Genomic DNA, 20,206 nt, shown 5'->3' with positions numbered 1-20,206 from the left:
AAATTAATATAATCAACAATCAAGCAAACAACAAAGAGAGAGAAAATATTGGAAAGTGAAGAAAGAGAAGAGAGAGGTGTGTATGGACTTTGAGCAGGGGATTGGAATATAAGTAGGGTGAAATTTTAACAGCGGTAAAATGAAGTGATAGGGAAAATCTAAAGCAGAAATAGGGTAAGGGAAACAGGACAACAACAGGGGAAAAGTGAGGAAGAGAGTGATGGCATAAAGGTAAAGTTAAGGTAGAGTAAAATGATGCTAAAGGAAAGATGAAAATAGAATGTAGAACACTAATCCCAAAGTAAAATAAAGAAAAAGTAAAATGACACTTAAAAAAAATTTTGAAATAGTAGTAGTAATAATGCTGATGGAAAATAAAGATGTAATAATTAAAGAGGTAAAATCAAGTGAGGAAAAAAGAAAAAAATAGTTTCTTAATTAAAAGATGAAAAAAATAAAAATAAAAATGTGCAGTAGTGAAGGTCATTCACTTCCTCTACTGTTCTGTTTGGCACGCCTGTTTCCTAGTCAGGACAGTGTTGAAGTTCCCTGAGTTCCACTGCTCCTCTGTGTTGTAAGCCAGTCCTGAGTTTTAAGCAGGCAGTACATCTCTATTTCTTGTATTCCTGTATTTGTGTTTACACAAGAGTCCATTTGTTATTCAACCCCTGGGTGGCAGTGTTTCTGGATTGACCTCCGGTCTATAGGTTCTCTCTAGCTGGTATTTAGGTTTTGTTTTCCCTGTGGCACTTAATACTTGTTTGTGGGAGTGGGTTGCCCCAGAGCTGTTTCTCTGATGGTTATTCCCCGCTCTGATCCCCAGGTTCCAGAAAAACAACTTTCCCCTGCAGTCTCTTTAGGTGTCCCCAATTGGGTGAACCTATGTATTGGGCTTAGTAATCAGAAGCAAGGACTTAAAGAGGAAAAAAAAAAAGAAGAAAAAAAAGAGCCAGAGTAAGTGTGCACACTCCAGGGCTGCGTGCAAGTCTGTGCAGTCTTTTTTCCCCTTGGGTCTAAGCAGCTGGCACACTTTTAAAATTTCTAGGCTGTCCTTTTGTGTCCAGATCAAAATGGGTTGCTTTTTAGAGTTCCCTTCTGTTAGCAGCTCTGAGGACCCCCTTCCACATTCAGGGATCATGCCAGCCACAAGGGCCACGGATTTTTCTGGGCACAGACTTCCCCAGGTTCTCCAGCTCCCGCTGAGTACAAGTTTCTCTCTCCTGCCAGGTCCATGAACCTCACCTTATCCTTTGCAAAATCTGACCTTTCTGTGAGGGAGTGTAGAGCTCCTCTGAATCCGCGTGCTTGCACCATTGATAACCTGTATTCTCAGGTTCACAGCTGTTAGGTGGGTGCCATAGTTGTAGATTCCCCAGGCTTTTCACTCTTCGGATAACATCCACTTTCCCTTCAAGATGGCATGGTCTCCGCATCTGATCTGGTCACTCTGGGAAGGAACCCAGCAGCAGAGGGGACTGCCCATTCAGGGAAGCCCTGTCCAGCAGTGCCCCACAGTCTCCTGAAGTATAGCTGTCCCTCAACTCACCAACAAACACTCCCCGTGGGACCACACACTCTCCCTTTGTTTTCTCACTCACATGCTATCTTGCAGTCTGCCTTCCTGTCAGCAGCCATCTTCTGTCTCTCCTTCAGCATCTGGTAGTTTTCTGAGTAGCGATCTTTTACATGCCTAGTTAAGTTTATTCCTAGGTATCTAAATTTTTTGATGGGATGGTGAATGGGATGGTTTTTTAAAATCTCTTCTGTAAGTTTATTATTGGTGTATAAAAATGTCATAGATATCATGGTGTTAATTTTGTATCCTGCTACATTGCCAAATTCATTTATTAAGTCTAATAATTATTGATGGAGTCTTCAGGGTTTTCTATGTACAGAATCATGTTATCTGCAAATAATGACAATTTTACTTACTTTTTTTTCCCAATTTGGGTGCTATTTATTTCTTCTTCTTGTCTGATCACTGTGGCTAGCACTTCTAGTCCTGTGTGGAACAGGAGTGGTGAAAGCAGCATTCCTGTTTTGTTCCTGTTCTTAAGGGAAATTGTTTTAGTTATTACCCATTGAGTACGAGCTTGGCCATAGGTTTGTCATATAAGGCTGTTATTATGATCCTTCTAGTCCCACTTTGCTGGGCTTGTTTATCAGCAAAGGGTGTTTGGCTTTGTCAAATACCTTTTTTGCATCGATTGATATGATTATTTGATTTTTGTCTCTCAGTTTGTTTATGTGACGTATCACATTTATTGACTTGTGGATATTGTACATGCCTTGCATCCCTGGAATAAATCTCACTTGTTCATGGTGTATGATCTTTCTGATGTAATGCTGCATCCGGTTTGCTGGAATTTTGCTGTGGATTTTAGCATCTATGTTCATCAGGGATATAGGCCTGTAATTGTTTTTCTTTGTGGTGTCTTTATGTGGTTTTGGTATTAAGGTAAAGCTGGCTTTATAGAATGACCTTAGAAGTATGCCTTTCTCTTGCATTTTTTGGAATAGTCTGAGAAGTATTTATTTTAGTTTCTTTGATGTTTGGTAAAACTCCACTGTGAAGCCATCTGGTCCAGGGCTTTTGTTTGCTGGAAGCTTTTTGATTACTGTTTCAATTTTATCACTAGTTATTGACCTATTCGTGTTGTGTGTTTTTTTATTCTTCCTGATTGAGTTTTAGAAGCATATATTTTTCTAGGAATGTGTCTATTCTGTCGAGGATGTCCAGTTTGGTGGATGCATGTCTGCTCAAAGGCTGGGTTAGGAGAGCTTAATGTGGGAAAGCCCATGCATAGGGACTGATCCCAAGGACCTGTGAAGGTCTACAGATGCAGGGCTTGCTCTGGAACCCAGGAAGGGCATCCTGCAGCCACCTCAGAGCCTCTCTGGATCCAGGAAAGCAGTTTGGATGTTGTTTTTCCTTCTGCACATTGAGCATGTCATGTTCTCCAAAACAGCTCAGATAAATTGGGGGGAACTCCTGATTTATGTCAATAGTGGGTGTCCCAGCATCAGGATCATGAGAGGTTGGCTGACATACCAGGAATGCATAAAGTGGGCTCCCAGCCTTGGGAGCACATTCTAAGGACCACCCTCCCGCTCCAAAAAAAGAAATTGTTGGAAGAGCATATGCCTTTGGATTCCAGTAGGAATCATATGCTCAGAGACTGCTCTGGGCTGTACATAAGTGAGAGCCATGATGAGGGCAGGTGGTAGGTGACCAGGATGTGGTAAAAACATCCCCCAGATTCATGTATGGGTGCTGGGAGTCAGCGGGGCCTGTCCAATACTGGGCAGGAAGGACAGCCCTTGATGCAGATGTGCTCCTGCCTCCAGTGCCACAGCTCATGCCCTGGGAAAGCAGGCTCTGCATGGGGGTGGGAAGAGGAGTGGTTCTTGCTCTTGAAGACAACATGTTTGGCTTAGACTTTGTTTCTAGGTCATTCTAAGTGGTCCCTCCTGCCTCCTTGTATATCCTGGACTCTGGAATCTCATAGGAGCTTCCTGAGCTTGGTGTCCTACAATTTTCCACTTTCTGCCTGGTGCATGTAATGTTGGTGTTAAAGAGAAAAACAGTCCCCAGGTACCACCACTCTTGCTAAAAGCCCAGGATACAAGTCTAGATTAACTTCCTAAGCTCATTACAGTTTGAATCTCTTCCAGAAATCTAATCAACCAGTCTGGACTTTTCTGGTGAAGACCACTGTGGTAATGTCACATGGTCCCTCTCTGGAATATGAGAGTTGTTTGGGCATCACATTGCAGGGGGTAGATAAGAGCCTGCAGAAAAGTTGTGCCTCTCTCTCTCTCCCTCTCTCCCCACCCCTCTCTCTCTGTCTCTCTCTGTCTCTCTCTGTCTCTCTCTCTCTCCTCTGTCTCAATCTCTCTATGTCTGACTCTCTCAATTTCAAAAGATCCAATGTGTGACTCAGTGCAGCATGGGATATCCCAAATTATGACAGATCTTTATAAGCCAAATTCTAATACAGCTTCAGTTCTTTGAAGGGGAAGGTGTATGTGTGCACTGTGCTTAGTCCTGAGAGAGGACACACTTCCCTCACAATCTGAGTGAGAATTTTAGGCCCAGAAGGAGCTTTTTGAAGCCAGTTTGCATGGTTTGTTCCCTGGGGTTGAGCAAACACTAGTTATCCATACAGACTTTGGCAGTCATGTTTAGGGCCAGGCCCCTAGAACATGCCTGGGCCTAATGTTCTGCCTGTGGAAGGTCGGGATGTGAAAGAGGAGGCCTAAACCAAAGAAAATGCCCTCTGGGAATAGCTCCTTGATAAGGATACATAGGTCTTTTGGCCCACGTGTATTTTTCTCTGTGCCTCCAAGATTCCAAAGAGCCCAACACTCTTGCCCCTCAATGGCTTTCAGAATTGGATAAGTCACTTCCCAGGTTCCGCTGCCACACTTCTCCTCTGGCCTCTGCACAGCCCACATTTATTTTTACATTTAATTTTCTCAAGCCAGTTTGCTGAGCTCATCTGGTTCTTCTGTAGGAAATGCCCTTTACCTCCACAGAGGGAGGGTGATTGAACCTCCTGCCTGTACTCCCCACCAGCTTGGGTTTAAGGGATGCACCATATTTTCTTCTTAACCACCAGCCTTTTAAGTTCTCAAGTTTATCCAGTCAGAGCCTTTGATTTTCCCAAGTGTGCACCTTGTCTTGGGAGATTCCCTTGGTCCCATTACAAACTTGCAGCCCCTCCCTTCTCCTGATTAATCCCTAGATGTGATTTTGGCCCTACCTCCTTTGGGGAAGGCTTGATCCTCAAAATTTGGAAGACCAACTTTCCCTCTGTTCCTCTTTGAGTGGGCACGGATGTGCAATTGAGGTAACATCAAGTGTCAGGGACTATTTGGTACTCAATACTGTTGCATTGTATTCCTTTTTCTCTTGAGAGGATACCCTGTCTGCCTAATGGTGTTTTAACAGGAACATTATTGAATTTAGATGTGGTACCAACAACCCATCAAGTTACTTCCATGTTGGTTTCATTTTCTTTTCTTTTCATGAATGGACCTAGCATTCAGTTGGAGGTGTGAAGAGTGCAAAACCCAATCAGGTTAACTGCCTGGAGATCTAGTACTAAGTTTCAGCTTTCAGTTGTAAGTTGCCACTTTAGCTAGGACCTCAAAAGAAGGTGAGGCCAGATGGGGTATAATAGTTTCTGAGGAGGCTGAGGAGGGACCAGAGGCTAGAGCTTGAGAGTCACTGCCCAGGTGTGAGCAGAGGGCTCCCTGCACCATGTCCACTCTGGTGAGTCAGGAGCCTAATGTGGTCCTAAAGGACTTGCAGGAGAAGGTCCCACAGATAATTGTCATTTTTTCCTAAAAAATAAGCAGACTTTGCCTTTGCCTCTAGATGCAGGTTAGCCATAATCCAAAACGTTTTGATTTCTGCTTTGATATATCCCATTCATAGAGGTGTACAGGGCAAATTTCCCTGCTATCTGAAAGTAGAATATCCCTAAGGAAATTATTGTAGGCCAAATTGGCAAAATTCTTTTTGGCATTTTAGCGGCCAGGCTGTGTGTCTGAGAACAGGTCTTAAGGGAGGTCTTTCATAAAAGCCAAGTGATGTTTAGAAAGAGAGGAAGGGAGAAAGAGAGAGAAAAACATTGATGGGAAAACATCCAACAGCGGGCTCCTCCCCACCCTATATTGGGTGTTGGGAATGGAGCCTGCAAGATTCCTTTGGGTACAAGGGGGGATGCTCAACCAACTGAGCATCACTGACCAGGGCTTGCAGTCCCTTTTGAGAGGAGGTTTAGTTGTGACCTGTGAGCCCTCTCTTGTAATGAATTAAGTGGTCATTCTAATATTCATAGAAGGGACACACAATAAAATGTACATCTCGGAATTAATGGTTATTTTTCTCATCTCTATCTCCCCCATCCTTTAGAAAACTTTTGTGCTGCTTTTACGCTGTCTCACTTAAAACATATCAAAGGCCACAATGTACGCATTGTGTGGGTGTTCCTTAATCTTCTCCATCTGTTTTATTTGTTGGAGCTTAGCAAGAAGTGGTGCTGGACCAGGGGCTGCTGCCTATTCCAGGTACTTTCAGTCCTGGAAAGATTTTCCCTGAAAATGGTGGGACCATCTCTCTGGTTTCCCATTACTCCTTGCACAGCATAATTACAGGTAGGAAGTGGGTAGATGTGGGAGGTGTCCAGTGGCCACCTCACCACTCCTTGGTGCCTGGTGAGGTGCTTGTCCTGCCAGCAGCCTAGGAGAGGCAGGGCTGAGTGGCTTTTCGGCCCCTAAGCAGAAAACCGGATTGGGGTAAATTGGGACACTCCAGTTGTTACCAGAGCAGTGCCTTTGGCCCTCAGATGGTTTCTCTGGACTGAGAGGAAATGGGGTTGCTCATGCTCAGCCTGACATGATGCCTTCCTCCCAACCATTTCCCAGGATCTTTTTAAGAGCCACTTCATCAGGATGAACAGCCAGGCTCCACGCAGACTCCTGGACCTGGCATGCCAGAGCCTGCTGAGGGATGAAGCCTCGGCCATCACTGCGGTGGAGTGGCTGCCTATGGAGCTCTTCCCACCTCTGTTCACAGCAGCCTTGGCCGGGAAGCACAGCCAAGTCCTGAAGGCCATGGTGCAGGCTTGGCCCTTCCCCTGCCTCCCTCTGGGAGCCCTGATGAACCATCGGGAGCCTTACCACGATATCTTGCAGGCTGTGTTCGATGGGCTCGATGTCCTGCTTGCCCAAGAGACTCGACCCAGGTGAGGGGGATTCATCAGCCTGGTTGGGCCCTGGGGATTTGATCAGTTACATCTGGGATACGGGAGAGTGCAGGGCCAAAGGGAGAGTTCAGGGAGGCCGTGAAGCTACTGCTGTGGTCATTCTGAGATCAGGTTTTGCATATATAGGACTGATGAAGAAGCAGAGGGTGACCGAAGGGACATGAGTCCACCCTTCCTGGTGGCACCTAAAGGTACCAGAAATGGGGACCATGAAGAATCTCAGTAGTGCAAGGAGCAGCTGATTTCCAGACTCAAGGCCATCGTCTCATTCCCTGTTATCTTAATTCATCCCAATGTACATCCTGTTTTCTCTGCAGTAGATGGAAAATGCAGATGCTGAATTTACAGAAGAGAGCTTATCAGGATTTCTGGATTGTGTGAGCTGGAACCAGAGCTGATGTGTGCTCATTGCTGGAGCTTGAGGACCCACAGCCCATGAGGAAAAGAGGGAAAGTGGATAGCGTAAGGGCAGGGCCAAAGCCACCATTAGCCCCCGTGGAGGTGTTAGTAGACCTTTGCCTCAAGAAAGGTGTCCTTGATGAGTCCCTCAGCTACCTTATTAAGAAAGTCAGTGAGAGGAGAGGTTTCCTGCACCTTTGCTGTAATAAGCTGAAGGTTTTTGCCATGTCCAAGAGAAATATTAACATCCTGGGTATGGTGTAGCTCGACTCTGTCCAGGATTTGGAGGTAAATTGTACCTGGAAGCTGTCCACTCTGAGGAAGTTCGCTCCTTACCTGGGCCAGATGGTCAATCTTCATTGGTCCATCCCCCTCACCTAACTGCTCTATGTCTCCCCAGCTGCCTGAAGACCCCTTTGGAGACTCTGTCCATCACGAACTGTCTGCTTTTAGAAAGTGACTTGAGACATCTCTCCCAGCACCTGAATATCAGCCAGCTGAAAGTCCTGAATTTAAGGAGGCTCAACATGACCAACCTCAGTTCTGGGTCCCTGCAATTTCTGTTAGAGAGAGCCGCCCCCACCCTGCAGGACATGAACATGGATGAGTGTGGGATCATGGACCCCCAGTTCATGGACCTCCTGCCTGCACTGAGCCACTGCTCTAAGCTCATGACCCTAAGTTTTTGTGAAAACACCATCTCCATGACCGTCCTGGAGGACCTGCTTCGCCACACCATCGGGCTGAGCAAGCTGAAATGCGTGCTGTATCCTGCCCCACTGGAGAGTTACGAGGAAAGGAGCAGCACCATCCACCTGGGCCGACTTGCTCAAGTGCATGCCAAGCTGAAGCATATGCTCCAGGAGTTGGGGCGGCCCGCCATGGTCTAGTTCTGTGCTTACCCCTGTCCTCACTGTGGCTGTAGAACCTTCTATAACCCAAACCCCATTCTGTGACCCTGATACATGTCTGTCTAGCTGGGTGAACTTCTCATAGGCTTTACTCTGGGCTCTTGGACACTTAAGCCCAGACATAAGTGTATCTTAAAGGAACCCAGCAGCCAGTTTCAGACAACTACTCAGTGGTGGGGGTAAATGCTGACAGGGGGGCAGATGGTTTCTTTGGGGAGATGGGTCCTAAGGAGTTAGAGATATGCACCTGAATCTCTAGCAGGGAGGGATTCTGGCTTGAGAGGTAGCTGCAAGGATTACCTTTGCTTGAATGGTTGTGAATAAATGTCAGTAATAAAGGGAACTGAATGTGAACCATCTGGTGTCCTCTATGACATGTTAACCTGATTCTCCTGTCTGCAGTTACTGGTTAAATAAGAGGGCATGAGAATCTGTGATGCACAGACACTAGTCTGGTGAGGTTGGTTCCAGGAGATCCATCACCATTATTCCTTTCTGGTTTGGTGGTCCTTCTGGGGCACCAGTATCTCCTCCCTTACCTCTGTGACTGTTCAGTGCGTCATCCCACAGAAGGTGCATCCACAGGGACTGGAACGAGTGGCCTCCTATGAGCACTACTGAACTACAACTTCCTATGGGCAATGGACTCAAACACTCATCCCCACTGGGAGCCTCCATCACTGGCCTTTGGCCGCTCCATGGTAGAGCTTCCCTGTGCACTGGTCAGACCCAAGTACTGAGAGGGACATCATCCTGCCAGCTAGTCAGAGTCTTTAACTCACAAATCCATGCCTGTCATCCCCCTGGATCCAGTCCCTGCTTGAATTCAATTAATTGTGGCCAGTAAACAGAGTTATATTCCTTTCAGCAAAATGCTAACCTGGCATAAACCTTTGCTTAGTATCCGTGTACTGTACTAAGAATATGAAACCATTTTTGGAGGCTAGGTCATAATGTGAGAAGACTCTCCCCACATGTCTCTCCTTCCCCTCAATCAAGGAGGTCTTAAACCAGCTCTGAGACACAGACTTGTCCTGGGTTTTGTGTCTGAAGAGTGGACAACACCAAGCCAGTTCCGGGAGAGCACTTAAGTGGACACAGGTGAAGGTCACTCTGGGCAGTTGCAAGGTGTGGAGGGCCACCCTGAGGGGCAATACAACCAAGTGAAAGGGAGATGTCATACTGTGCGGTTGGATCCCATAGTCAACGCAAAGTCAGCTGTCCAGCAAGAAACAGGCTCCCTGTCCACGTGCCACTGCATTCTGGCCAGGGCTGTCTCATTTGGCTCACTGAGTGGCTTGCCAGAGGAGCACCTGGGAAGAAGGCCACACACCCAGGCCCAGGGGCAGGGCTCCATGTGTACGTCTAATCTCCCTTAATGTGAGGGAGTCAGTCCTGCTTTTTCTCCTTCTACTGCCTCTCATGAAGTGCCAGCTACTCATGTGCTTGCTGCTCTCCGCTGGGTGTCAGCAGCTTCCTAGCTTGCCACACAAAGCACCTGGCCCTTCGTACTTTTTATTGCCATTACTTTATTTTCTTCTTCCTTCTCCTCTTCTTGTTTGGGCCCATCAACTTGGGAGCATATTTTACCAAATTAATAAGTACATTTCTTATTAATTTCAGAGAGGAAGGGAGAGGAAGAGAAGGATAGAAACCACAATAATGAGACAAAATCATTGGTTGGCTGTCTCCTGCACATGCCCCCTGGGGAGTCAGTCCTGAACTCAGGCATCAGTCCCACCTGAGAATTCAATTATGACCTCTTGGATTATAGGTCTACTGAGTCACACCGGCCAGGCACACTCTGCTACTTCTATTGGGGAGAGAAAATGCTGAAATATCTATAACAGAGAGTGAGCCCGCCAAACCCCAAGAAAGAGGATCAGAGAACAAGGATCAGAAAATGCTTCTCTCTTCTCTCTCTCTCTCCCTCTCTCTCTCTCTCTCTCTCTCTCTCTCTCTCTCTCTCTCTCTCTCTCTCTATCTCTCACTTGCACCTTGTCTTCATATCTCCACCTTGACAGGGAACAGTGTCCATGATGGGAATCAGAACCCCTGGAATTTGAGGAAAAGTATAAAAATGGGTAGGGTCTGGGGGAGGAAGGGCGTGGGCTAAACATCACATGATCTGGGTTTTGGTTCCTCTCCACACATAGAGACAGTGTCCCATTACGTTGTGGTGAGATTCACCTGTGGGGCTAACTTATGTAAAGCCCTTGTCAGCATGTCCTGTTCTGGAATTGTCCACTGTTATTAGCATTAATAGTGATTATTAGTCACCAGAAGCAAGTTAAGGAAAAAAAGTGAAAGTCAGTGCACCCTGGCCAGTGAGTGTCCTGTGCATCACAAAGTTCACATGTTTGATTCCTGGTCAGGGCACATGTCCAGGTGACAGGTCCGGTCCCCAGGCAACCATTAATATTTCGGGCCCACATGAATGCATGCTTCTCTCTCTGTCTCTCTCCACTCATCTCTCTCTAAAGAATCAATTTTAAAACCCACCACATTAAAACAAGACAAAAGAAAAGAAAACTCATTTCTGCATGTTGTCTAACAACAGGGTGTCCTGCACTTGACACTTTACTTCTTCTGGAGACCACAACTGAGAAATCCAGCAAAATTCTTCATTAGAATCTGGATTTTTCTATTAAAATATTCAAAAAGGCACAGTACCAAGGCAATGAGTCTTAGAAAGTGCATGTTTAGATAGAGACATCATCTGTGAAGATGGGCATACAGGGGCCCTGGGTAGGTGGTAACTGGTGGTGCACAGGGATCCTGTACATGAAGGCCCTATAAATGGGGGTCTCCAGGCCATCAGAAAGCAAGCAGGAATAGTAAGGCACACATAGTTGGTTGCTTACTATTGAATGTACCCCAGAATCCACCAATCTGCATAGCAGTCAGGCAGGTTGGATTTAGGGCATCTGGGAGACAGGGATGTTAAAGGGAAGACTCTGAATAAAGAAGAGCCAAAGCCTGGCCTGCTTGGCTGAGGGGTTGATTTTTGATCTGTGAATTTAGCTCAGGGTTCAATTCCAGGTCCGGGACATGCCTGGGTTGTGGGCTCCAAGCCCAGTAGATGTCTTGTAGAAAGCAGCCAATAAATGATTCTCTCTCACCATTGATGGTTCTAACTCTTTCCTTCCTCTCTGGAAACAATAAAAATAAATATATCTAAAAATATAAAATAACTTAGGGTTTTGATACCCATAATACCCATTTAAAAAATACAAGAAGGAGCCCTTTGTCATAGTCAGAATTTTTATGCTGTTCCTTCTTCTCCTTTAATTTTCCTTTTTGTCCACTTCCCCAGAGGATTGTATATAATGTGTTCTATTATATACTGGGAAGTTTTGTATTGTTTGCCTTCTTGTTTTTCTCTGCACTAAAATACCTTATCAATTCAAACCTACATTGGTAAAATTTAGCTGAGTAAATTTGATGTGCAAGTGGCTTTATTAAGTATTTCACCAATCCAGCAGCATACCAGGTGGCAATGAAAAAGGGTCTCACTGAGCCAATCAGAACAGGGCTTATTCCCTCACTGCCCCCCAATCTGACATGCTAGACTTTAAAGTCCTTAAAAAAATGAGGTTTCAGCTTCCAGATTTTTCAATGAACTTCACATACACTATTCTAATAAAATTAATTTTAAGAAACCACACATTTTTGTGGTAATTTAAAAAATTCACGTTGGAAGTTTTCTTGATAACTATACACTCAACAAGCCAAGAGGTGAATTTTTGAAAACTTTCCTGTTCATGGTTTTTGTTTACATTCACTGATAAAAACACTGAGGCCTCATGATAACTCGATGTTTGGGCGAGCATACTCTTTATGGTACATTAAATGTCAAATAGTTGAAGAGAAAGTGCGTGAGTAGTTCTACATTAAATACATATCACTATCAAAGGGCACTTTTGTTCATTTCATTCAGAGGTATAGTAAGGAAAGATAACTGGTTCAGTTTAAGTGCAATCTCTGTTTCAATCTTATTATTCCCATATCAGACAGGTGCTGATGTCATTTCAATAAGCAAAAGGATGCTTACATTTAGATTTCTCCAAACATTGATATCAATCCATATGTAATTTTTCTTCCTACTTATACTATTCCTTTAAAGGTTGAGGACATACAAAATGCCATAGGAAGGAGGTGAACAATTGTTCTGCAGACTTGTTGGAGGTTCCTCGACACTTTTTTTCATTTAGGTTTTCCAAGGAGAATACTTAATTTGTTTCATGCACTGGGCCTCTAGTATCTATGCTAATAAAAGAGAAACCTGCAAATTCACCATCACTCCGCTATGCCAAGCCACATTCACCAGCCAATCAGGAGCGAGATGATGGCGGCCATGGAGCTGGAGGAAGCAGGAGGCTTGGGTTGTCCCCGGTGATGAAGGAAGCCAAGCTTCCTGCCTGCCCTGGCCAACCCTGTCATCTGCTCAAGGATACAAAGTTTCAATTACAGAACATAAAGAAACCGTAGATACTTGCTCCCAGCTGGCCCTCGCCTCCACTCAAGGAGGTGCTGAAAAATAAAAGAAAAAAAGAAGGGCCTAGGACCTTGGGTCGCCAGGGGATTGATCAGGCCTGGATGGGATGGCTGGGGACATTGGGGTAAGCAGACTAGCAGAGGGCCAGTTGGGGGTGAGTAGGTCATCAGTGGGGGTCAGTTGGAGGTGATCAGGACAGCGGGAAGGAGTTTGGAGTGAGCAGGCCATCAGGGGGGCAGTTGGGGGCAAGCAGGCCAGCAGGGGGGCAGTTGGGGGTGAGCAGGCCGGCATGCAGAGTGGTTAGGGGCAATCAGGCAAGCAGGCAGGCAGGTGAGTGGTTGGAGCCAGCAGTCCCAGATTGTGAGAGGGATGTCCGACTGCCGGTTTAGGCCCGATCCATGTAAACCCCCTTTGAGGGGTCCCAGATTGGAGAAGTTGCAGGCCGGGTTGAGGAATACCCACCCTGTGCATGAATTCCATGCACCAGGCCTCTAGTTCATATATAATAAAAATTTTCTAGAGGAATTTAACAGAGAGATTGAGAACAACACAGTCATAGTAGGAGACTTTAATACCCATCTGGCTTCCCTGGATAGAGCCTAGGAACAAAAACATAACAAGGAAACAGACTCTAAAGGACAAAAAGGATCTAATGGTTTTAATTGACATTTATAGAACAATTCATGCCAATACAGAATATACATTCTTCTCAAGCACCCAAAATCATTCACAAAGAGAAACCACATGTTAGGATAAACAAGCAGTCTCTACTAGTTCAAGAACTGAAATCATATCAAGCATCTCTCAGATCACAGTGGAATTAAAGGAAAAATCAACTACAGTAAAAACAACCGAAAACATACAAACACATAGAGGATAAATAGCATGTTAATAAACAATGATTGAGTTACCAATGAAATAAATAAATAAAACAAAAACTTCCTGGAAACAAATGAAAATGAACACACAACAACCCCAAATCTCTGAGACACGGCAAACAAAGTCCTGTGAGCGAAGTTCATAGCACTACAGGCATATCTCCTTTATTTTATTTTATTTTATTTTATTTTATTTTATTTTATTTTATTTTATTTTATTTTATTTTATTTTATTTTATTTTATTTTATTTTATTTTATTATTTCATTTATTTTTACAGAGAGGAAGGGAGAGAGATAGAGTTAGGAACATGATAAGAGAGAAACATTGATCAGCTGTCTCCTGCACATGCCCTACTGAAGATGTGCCCACAACCAAGGTACATGCCCTTGACTGGAATCAATCCTGAGACACTTCAGTCCACAGGCCCACCCTCTATCCACTGAACCAAAACAGTCATGGCTACAGGTATATCACAAAAAAGAAAGAAAAGGAAAGAAAAGAAAGAAAAGAAAAGGAAAGGAAAGGAAAGGAAAGGAAAGGAAAGGAAAGGAAAGGAAAGGAAAGGAAAGGAAAGGAAAGGAAAGGAAAGGAAAGGAAAGGAAAGGAAAGGAAAGGAAAGGAAAGGAAAGGAAAGGAAAGGAAAAGAAAAGAAAAGAGAAAAGAAAAGAAAAGAAAAGAAAAGAAAAGAAAAGAAAAGAAAAGAAAAGAAAAGAAAAGAAAAGAAAAGAAAAAAGGAAAGGAAAGGAAAGGAAAGGAAAGGAAAGGAAAGGAAAGGAAAAGAAAAGAAAAGAAAGAAAAGGAAAGGGAAAGGGAAAGGGAAGAAAAGAAAGAGCAAAAAAAAATCAGCAATACACAATTTAACTCTACAACTTAAATAACTAGAAAGAGAAAAACAAGGAAAATCCCAGTTTAAGTGGCGTGAACAACATAATAAATATTAGAGTAGAAATAAATAACTGAAAATTACAAAAACAAAACAAAACAATGAAAAGGAGAGATTTTTCTTTGAAAGCATTAACAAAATCAATAAACCAGTCATTAGCCAGAATCTTCAAGGAACAAAGAGAGAGACCCAAGTAAATAAAAACAGAAATAAAAGTGGAAGACTAACCACTGGCAGCACAGAAATACAAAGGATTGTAATAAAATACTATGAAAAACTATATGCCAACAAGCTAGAGAGTATGGATGAAATAGACAAGTTCCTTGAAAATGCAAAGTCCCGAAACTGAATCACGGAGAATAATAAAATTAAAAAAATGAATAGGCTAAGAACAACTAATGAAATGGGCTAATGAAATAGAAGTAGTAATAAAAAAACTCCCACCAAACTAAAGCCCAGGTTTAGATGGTTTCATGGGGAAGTTCTACCAAACATTAAAAGAACTAACACCTATACTCCTCAAACTATTTCAGAAAATCCAAAGGAAAGAACACTTCCAAACTCTTTGTATAAGAACAACATTATCCTAATTCTGAAACCAGATGGAGACACAACAAAGAACGATAACTATAGTCCAATATCCCTGATGAACATAGATGCTAAAATACTCAACAAAGTATTAGCAAATCTCATCCAGAAATATATTTAAAAGACCACATGCCACGATCAAATGGGATTTATTTCAGGGATGCACGGCTGGTACAATATTTATAAATCAATAATGTGATACATCATATAAACAAATTGAAAGATAAAAAACACATTATCATACTGATACATACAAAAAAGGCATTGTACAAAATCCAGCACCCAATTTTGACAAACACTCTCAGCAAAGTGGTAATAGAGGGATCATGTCTCATCATGATAAATGTCATATCTGACAAACCTACAGGCAACATCATACACAATGGGCAAAAACTAAAACCATTTTCCCTACAAACAGGAACAAGACAGGGATGACAACTTTCATGATTACTGTTTGATATAGTATGGGAATGCTAGCCATAGCGATCAGAAAAGAAGAAATAAAAGGCATCCCAACTGGAAAAGAAGAAGTGAAAGTGTCAATATTCGCAAATGACATATTGTACATAGAAAATCCCAAAAACTCCATTAAAAAAAACAACAACTAATAGAATTAAAAAATAAATTTGGCAATGTGGCAGGATACAAAATTAACTTCCAGATATCTATGGCTTTTTTATATACCAATAATGAAGTTACAGAAAGAGAAAAAAAAATCCAATTTATCATTATAACAAAAAAATTAAGATACCTAAGAATAAACTTTAGGAAGTAAAATAACTGTACTTGTAAAATGAGAGGACATTGAAAAAAGAGGTAGAGGAAGACATAAACAAATGAACGAATACACTGTGTTGATGGATTGGCAGAATAAATGTCATTAAAATGGCCATATTGTCCAAAACAATTTGTAGATTCAATGCACTCCCCATTAAGATACCAGCAGAATATTTCACACACCTAGAACAGTCTCCAAAAATGCATCCTATATAATAAAAGCCTAATATACAAAATGACCGAACAGCGGAACAACCTGTAGAACGACTAGCCGCTATGACGCACACTGACCACCAGTGGTCAGATGCTCAACACAGGAGCAGCCCCCAGTCCTCAAGCCCCAGGCCAGCTAAGGCAAATGCCAGCAGGAGCCTCTGATCACCCTGCTGGTCACCCCACAGATCAGCCCTGATTGACAGCCAGGCCTAGGGTCCCTACCCAGCAAGAATTTCATGCACCGGGCCTCTGGCACAGAATTTAAAAAAGGCCTTGAATAGCCACAGCAATCCTGAGAAAGAAGTACAATGTTGGATATATCACAATGTTAGATATTGAGCTATATTTCAAAGCCACTGATTATCAGAACTGCCTGTTACTGGCACTAGAACAGACTTATAGGTCAATGGAACAGAACAGAGAATCCAGAAATCCACCCAAGGGGTTATGCTCAATTAATCTTTGCAAAAGGATAAAACAGCATACAATGGAGCAAGATAGTCCCTTCAATAAATGGTGTTGGGAAAATTGGACAGATACTTGCAAATAATGAAAGTAGACCCCAAATTACATCATCTTCTCTAATAAAATGGTAATATGCAAATTAACCATCACTCCGCTACATAAGCCACGCCCACCAGCCACACCACGCCCACCAGCCAATCAGGGCGAGTATGCAAATTAACCCAAACCAAGATGGCTACAGCCACAGACAGCAAGGTTTCCCAGGTAACAGAGGAAGCCAAGCTTTCCATAGCCGTTGCAGGCCTAAGCCTCCACTCAAGCTACAAAGTTTCAATTATAGAAGGTAAACAAATTCAAACAAATGGCGGCAGAATGGAGCTTGAGAGAGCAGGCCAGGGTTGCTGGCGGCAACAGGGGAAGCAAAGCTTTCCTCACACCCTGGCCGGGCCCACCCGCTTAAGGCTACAAAGTTTCAATTGTAGAAGGTGAATTAACTGCCACAGAAATGGCTGCCGCCCCGGAGAGAACAGCAGGCTTGGCTCTGCTCCAGGCTACAAAGTTTCAATTGTAGAAGGAAAATAAATCCCAGATACCAGGGCCTCTGCTTGGGTTGCCAGGGGGCGTGGCTGGCCTGCAAACCACCACAGGCCCCTCACTCAGGCCGCCCCACGCCCCAAGGGAACCCCACCCTGATCCGGGACACCCTTCAGGGCAAACCAGCTGGCCCCCACCCGTGCACCAGGCCTCTATCTTATCTAATAAAAGAGTAATATGAAGATTGATCATCACTGCAACACACAATATAGCTGCCCCCATGTGGTCAAAGATCCTGCCCCCATGTGGACACAAGATGGCCACTACAAGATGGCCAGCAGGGGAGGGCAGTTGGGAGGCACCCAGCCTGCAAGGGAGGGCAGTTGGGAGGCACCCGGCCTGCAAGGGAGGGCAGTTGAGAGGGACCAGGCTTGCAAGGGAGGGCAGTTGGAGGTGATCAACCCTGCAGGAGAGGGCAGTTAGGGGTGACCAGGCTGGCAGAGGAGGGAAGTTGGGGGCAAATAGGCTGGCAGGGGAGCAGTTAAGCATCAACCAGGCTGGCAGCGGAGTGGTTAGGGGGTGATCAGGCTGGCAGGCAGAAGCGGTTAGGCGCAATCAGGAAGGCAGGCTGGCAAGCAGTTGGGAGCCAGCAGTCCTGGATTGTGAGAGGGATGTCCGACTGCCCGTTTAGGCCCAATCCCACCAGGATCGGGCCTAAACAGGCAGTCAGACATCCCTCCAGGAGTCCCAGATTGGAGAGGGTACAGGCTGGGCTGAGGGACAACCCCCCATCGTGCACAAATTTCGTGCACCGGGCTTCTAGTATACACATATAAGCTCAAAGTGGATAAAGTACTTAAATGAAAGATGGGAAACTATAAAAATCTTAGAAGAATCCATAGGCCGCAAAATATCAGACGTATGTCTTAGCAATATTTTTACTGATTCAGCTAAGGCAAAGGAATCTAAGGAGAAAAGAAAAAGATAAGGGACTACATCAAAATAAAAAGCTTCTGCTCAGCAAAAGAATCCATCAACAAAACAAGTATGCCCACTGCATGGGGGAATATATTTGCCAATGTTATCTCCAGTAAGGGTTGCATCTCCAAAATTTACAGGGAACTCATAAAACTTAACAACGATAAACAATCCAATAAAAAAAGGGCAAAGGGCTTAAATAGACACTTTTCCAAACGGACCTATAGAAGGCCAAGAGATATATGAAAACACTAGAGGCACGCCATTCTTGCACTGAGAGGGGAGGGTACCAACAGAGGGGTACCTTACCCAGCCTGTGCCCTCTCACCTTCTGGGAGCAGGCCTAAGGCAGCAGTCAGACATCCCCTGAGGGATCCTTCGCGCTGATATGGAGGCTTCCGCCACCTCCATGGCACTTGCCAGCTGTGAGCCTGGCTTCTGGGAGTGCACTGACCACCAGGGAGCAGGTTCTGTGTTGAGGTTCTTCCCCAGGATGGTCAGTGTGCATCAGAGAGACCAGATGTACTGCTGTTTGGTCGATTTGCATATTAGGGTTTTATATATAAACACTAGGTGCCCAGTGCATGAAAGGAAGTGTGGGATTCGGTGGGCACGGGGGCAGGTCTGGGCCCGTCTTCTGTGCCCGCGCCTGGCCCCTCCCGCCACAGCTCCTGGTCTCCTGTGATGCCCATCTCTATTGTAAAATATCTGTAGCCAATGTTAATTGTGTCTTTCAACAAATGTCCATAAATGGAACTGCCTGTTTGAAAATTTGACCATATTTTTGTTGATTTCAAGACATGAGGGAAGGAGAGAGGAAGGGAGAGAGGGAGGGAGGGGAGGAGGGAGGGAGGGAGGGAGGGAGGGAGGGAGGGAGGGAGGGAGGGAGGGAGGGAGGGAGGAAAGAACATCAAATTGGTGTTCCACTTACCAATGCATTCATTGGTTGCTTATTGTATGTGCACTGACCTGGGATCAAACTAGCAATTTTGGCCTCTTGGGAAGATGCTCTAACCACTTAGGTACCCTGCAGGGTGAAAGTCTGCATATTTTAAGGCTTTCAGTAAAAATTTCCCAAGGACCCTTCCCCAGCAGAGCATGGGGGTCAAGTATCTCCATTCTGGAATATGGAATTTCCCTCTCCAATATAGCCCTGCTCATCCCCAGGGGGCGGTTCCAGGCAGGTGGGGCCCACCCTCATGATGCTCTCTATTGGTGTGCAGTTCCCTGGGACACATGGCAATGATGTTGCTGGTCCACAGTGCCAACTGCCAAGTAGCGGGTTTCATTGTCACCACCGTAGGATGGATCTTCTCCATGACTTGCATGGGTCTGGCCGAGTGGCGGGTTTGGTACATGGAGAACAGCTCCACCCCCTCCCCGGGACTGGCCTGTATAGGAATGTGGAAGGTCTGCACTTACCAGTCCAACAGCCTCCAGAGCAAAGCCATAGCGTGTCACCGCTTCACCTACAGTGACACCTACCTGCTGCTCAATATCCGCATCGCTCATCACCTGCTGCTGGCTGCCAGCCTTTTGGCTTATGGTCATGGGCCTGCAGAGAGTGTGCGTGGCTCATCTTCGGAAGGAAAACACCTGCGATCTCTTCTTGGCTTCCGGAGTCCTGAGCATCATAGCTGGCACATTTATCTTCATTGCTGTGATATGGACTACCACTCTGTGATAAATGAAGAGGGAATACGCTTCCCACCATCCTTCCACATCCCCTTCAGGCCCGACCAACAGGACATCAGCAGCACCCATGGTGGTTCTGGCTGCCATCCTATGCTGTTGAGTGAGCTGTTTACCCTCTCTTATCAGCTTCCCCCCAAAAGCCAAGTGTACCCTGATGTCTCAGAAGTGTGAAATTCTCGGTTGTATAGCTTTGCAAATCCACAATCAGCAGTTGATGGGGGTGAAGTATTATCAGGATGCTCTAGGAAATAGTTCCAAGCACTCAGGACCATAGCAAAGGCCATTTTGAACAGAAAGTGGACATTTGCTTTATGTCCAAATTAGGCTCAATGGTTAACTTTCATTAAAAAAATCCAAAAACACTACTGCCCACCTGTCTTATTATCCAATCTAATAAAGAGGGATTATGCTAATTTACCCTGAAACCTTTGCAAAAACGATGGCGCCCATGGGAGGGGATATGCTAAATTACTGCCCCACCCTCAAAGATGGCAGTGCCCACAGATAAAAGATGGTTGGAACCCTGTCCACTCAGCCCCGCCAGGGCAGCAGCCTCTGGCTCCAAGGGGGGAGGAGTGTTTGAGTCCAGGGACTGAACTAGTTACC

General features: G+C 44.8%; 2 protein-coding genes across 2 annotated transcripts in view; both read left to right on the top strand.

Annotated features, from left to right (window-relative positions):
- The window catches only part of LOC307096503 (melanoma antigen preferentially expressed in tumors-like), a gene marked incomplete at both ends in the record, with an annotated part of 256,022 nt that extends 247,957 nt beyond the window's left edge, over nucleotides 1-8,065 (top strand). Inside the window, one exon of the mRNA XM_079766167.1 lies at nucleotides 7,576-8,065. Within this exon, the coding sequence (XP_079622293.1) occupies nucleotides 7,576-8,065 (490 nt within the window). The remainder of the gene's footprint in view (nucleotides 1-7,575) is intronic.
- An 11,196-nt stretch (nucleotides 8,066-19,261) lies between these two features.
- On the top strand, nucleotides 19,262-19,771 carry LOC307096502 (claudin-34-like; the record flags this gene model as incomplete). The annotated part of the gene is made up of 1 exon (XM_079766166.1): nucleotides 19,262-19,771. One exon carries the CDS (start codon nucleotides 19,262-19,264, stop codon nucleotides 19,769-19,771), a length of 510 nt encoding a protein of 169 aa, XP_079622292.1.
- Nucleotides 19,772-20,206: the final 435 nt, after the last annotated feature.

This window comes from Cnephaeus nilssonii (genome assembly GCF_951640355.1).
Source record: "Cnephaeus nilssonii genome assembly, chromosome: Y".
NCBI lineage: Eukaryota > Metazoa > Chordata > Mammalia > Chiroptera > Vespertilionidae > Cnephaeus > Cnephaeus nilssonii.
The sequence above is the reverse complement of the archived record's forward strand: the minus strand, read 5'-3'. Positions and strand labels throughout refer to the sequence as shown.